Source organism: Myotis brandtii, unplaced genomic scaffold, assembly GCF_000412655.1.
Source record: "Myotis brandtii unplaced genomic scaffold, ASM41265v1 scaffold825, whole genome shotgun sequence".
NCBI classification, from domain to species: Eukaryota; Metazoa; Chordata; class Mammalia; order Chiroptera; family Vespertilionidae; genus Myotis; species Myotis brandtii.
In genome coordinates, this window is record NW_005371349.1 from 157754 (window position 1) to 158390 (window position 637).

General features: G+C 64.7%; 1 protein-coding gene across 1 annotated transcript in view; it reads right to left on the bottom strand.

Annotated features, from left to right (window-relative positions):
• Positions 1 to 637, bottom strand: part of ENPP7 (ectonucleotide pyrophosphatase/phosphodiesterase 7) — a gene marked incomplete at its 3' end in the record, with an annotated part of 14878 nt that overhangs the window by 926 nt on the left and 13315 nt on the right. Inside the window, exon 3 of the mRNA XM_014531719.1 lies at positions 1 to 625. Coding sequence (XP_014387205.1) covers positions 1 to 625 — 625 coding nt within the window. The remainder of the gene's footprint in view (positions 626 to 637) is intronic.

The following is a 637-nucleotide window of genomic DNA, read 5'->3' on the forward strand; positions in this document are numbered from 1 at the left end:
CGTGGATGACGTAGCCAGGGTCACTGTACATGAGCAGGGGCGTGATCCGGGGGTGGTTGGCGTAGTGGAAGGACTTGGGGAAGTCCTCCTTCTTGTAGACGTGGAGTTTGGGGTGCGCGTCCTTGATCGCCTCGTACACCTTCTCCAGCCGCCCCTCCTTGGGGAGCAGCATCCCGTTGGGCCCGTAGTCCAGGAGCTCGAACTCGATGTCCTGGAAGGTGAAGTTGGGGAACTTGTGGAACTCCACCAGGTCGCCGGCCTTCTTGTGCACCGTGGTCATGCCGTGGTCGGACGTGACGATGAGGTTGAGGCTGCGCTCCAGGCCGCTGCGCCGGATGCTGTCCCGCAGGTAGCCCACCGTCCTGTCCACCTGCTGCACCATGGCCTTCCTCTGCGGGGACTCGGGCCCGAACTTGTGGCCCGTGGAGTCGGGCTCCCCGAAGTAGAGCGTGACCAGGTCCAGGCCGTCCTGCGTGAACCAGCGCATCACCGTGTCCACGTTGGCCCTCCACTCGGCCTCGTCCTTGTAGTTGTGCAGGATGCCCTCCTTGCGGCTCAGCGTCACGGCCGTGCCTTGGTAGGTGACGTTGCCGCCGGGGAAGAAGAAGGAGCCGGCCTTCAGGCCCTGCGGGAAGGC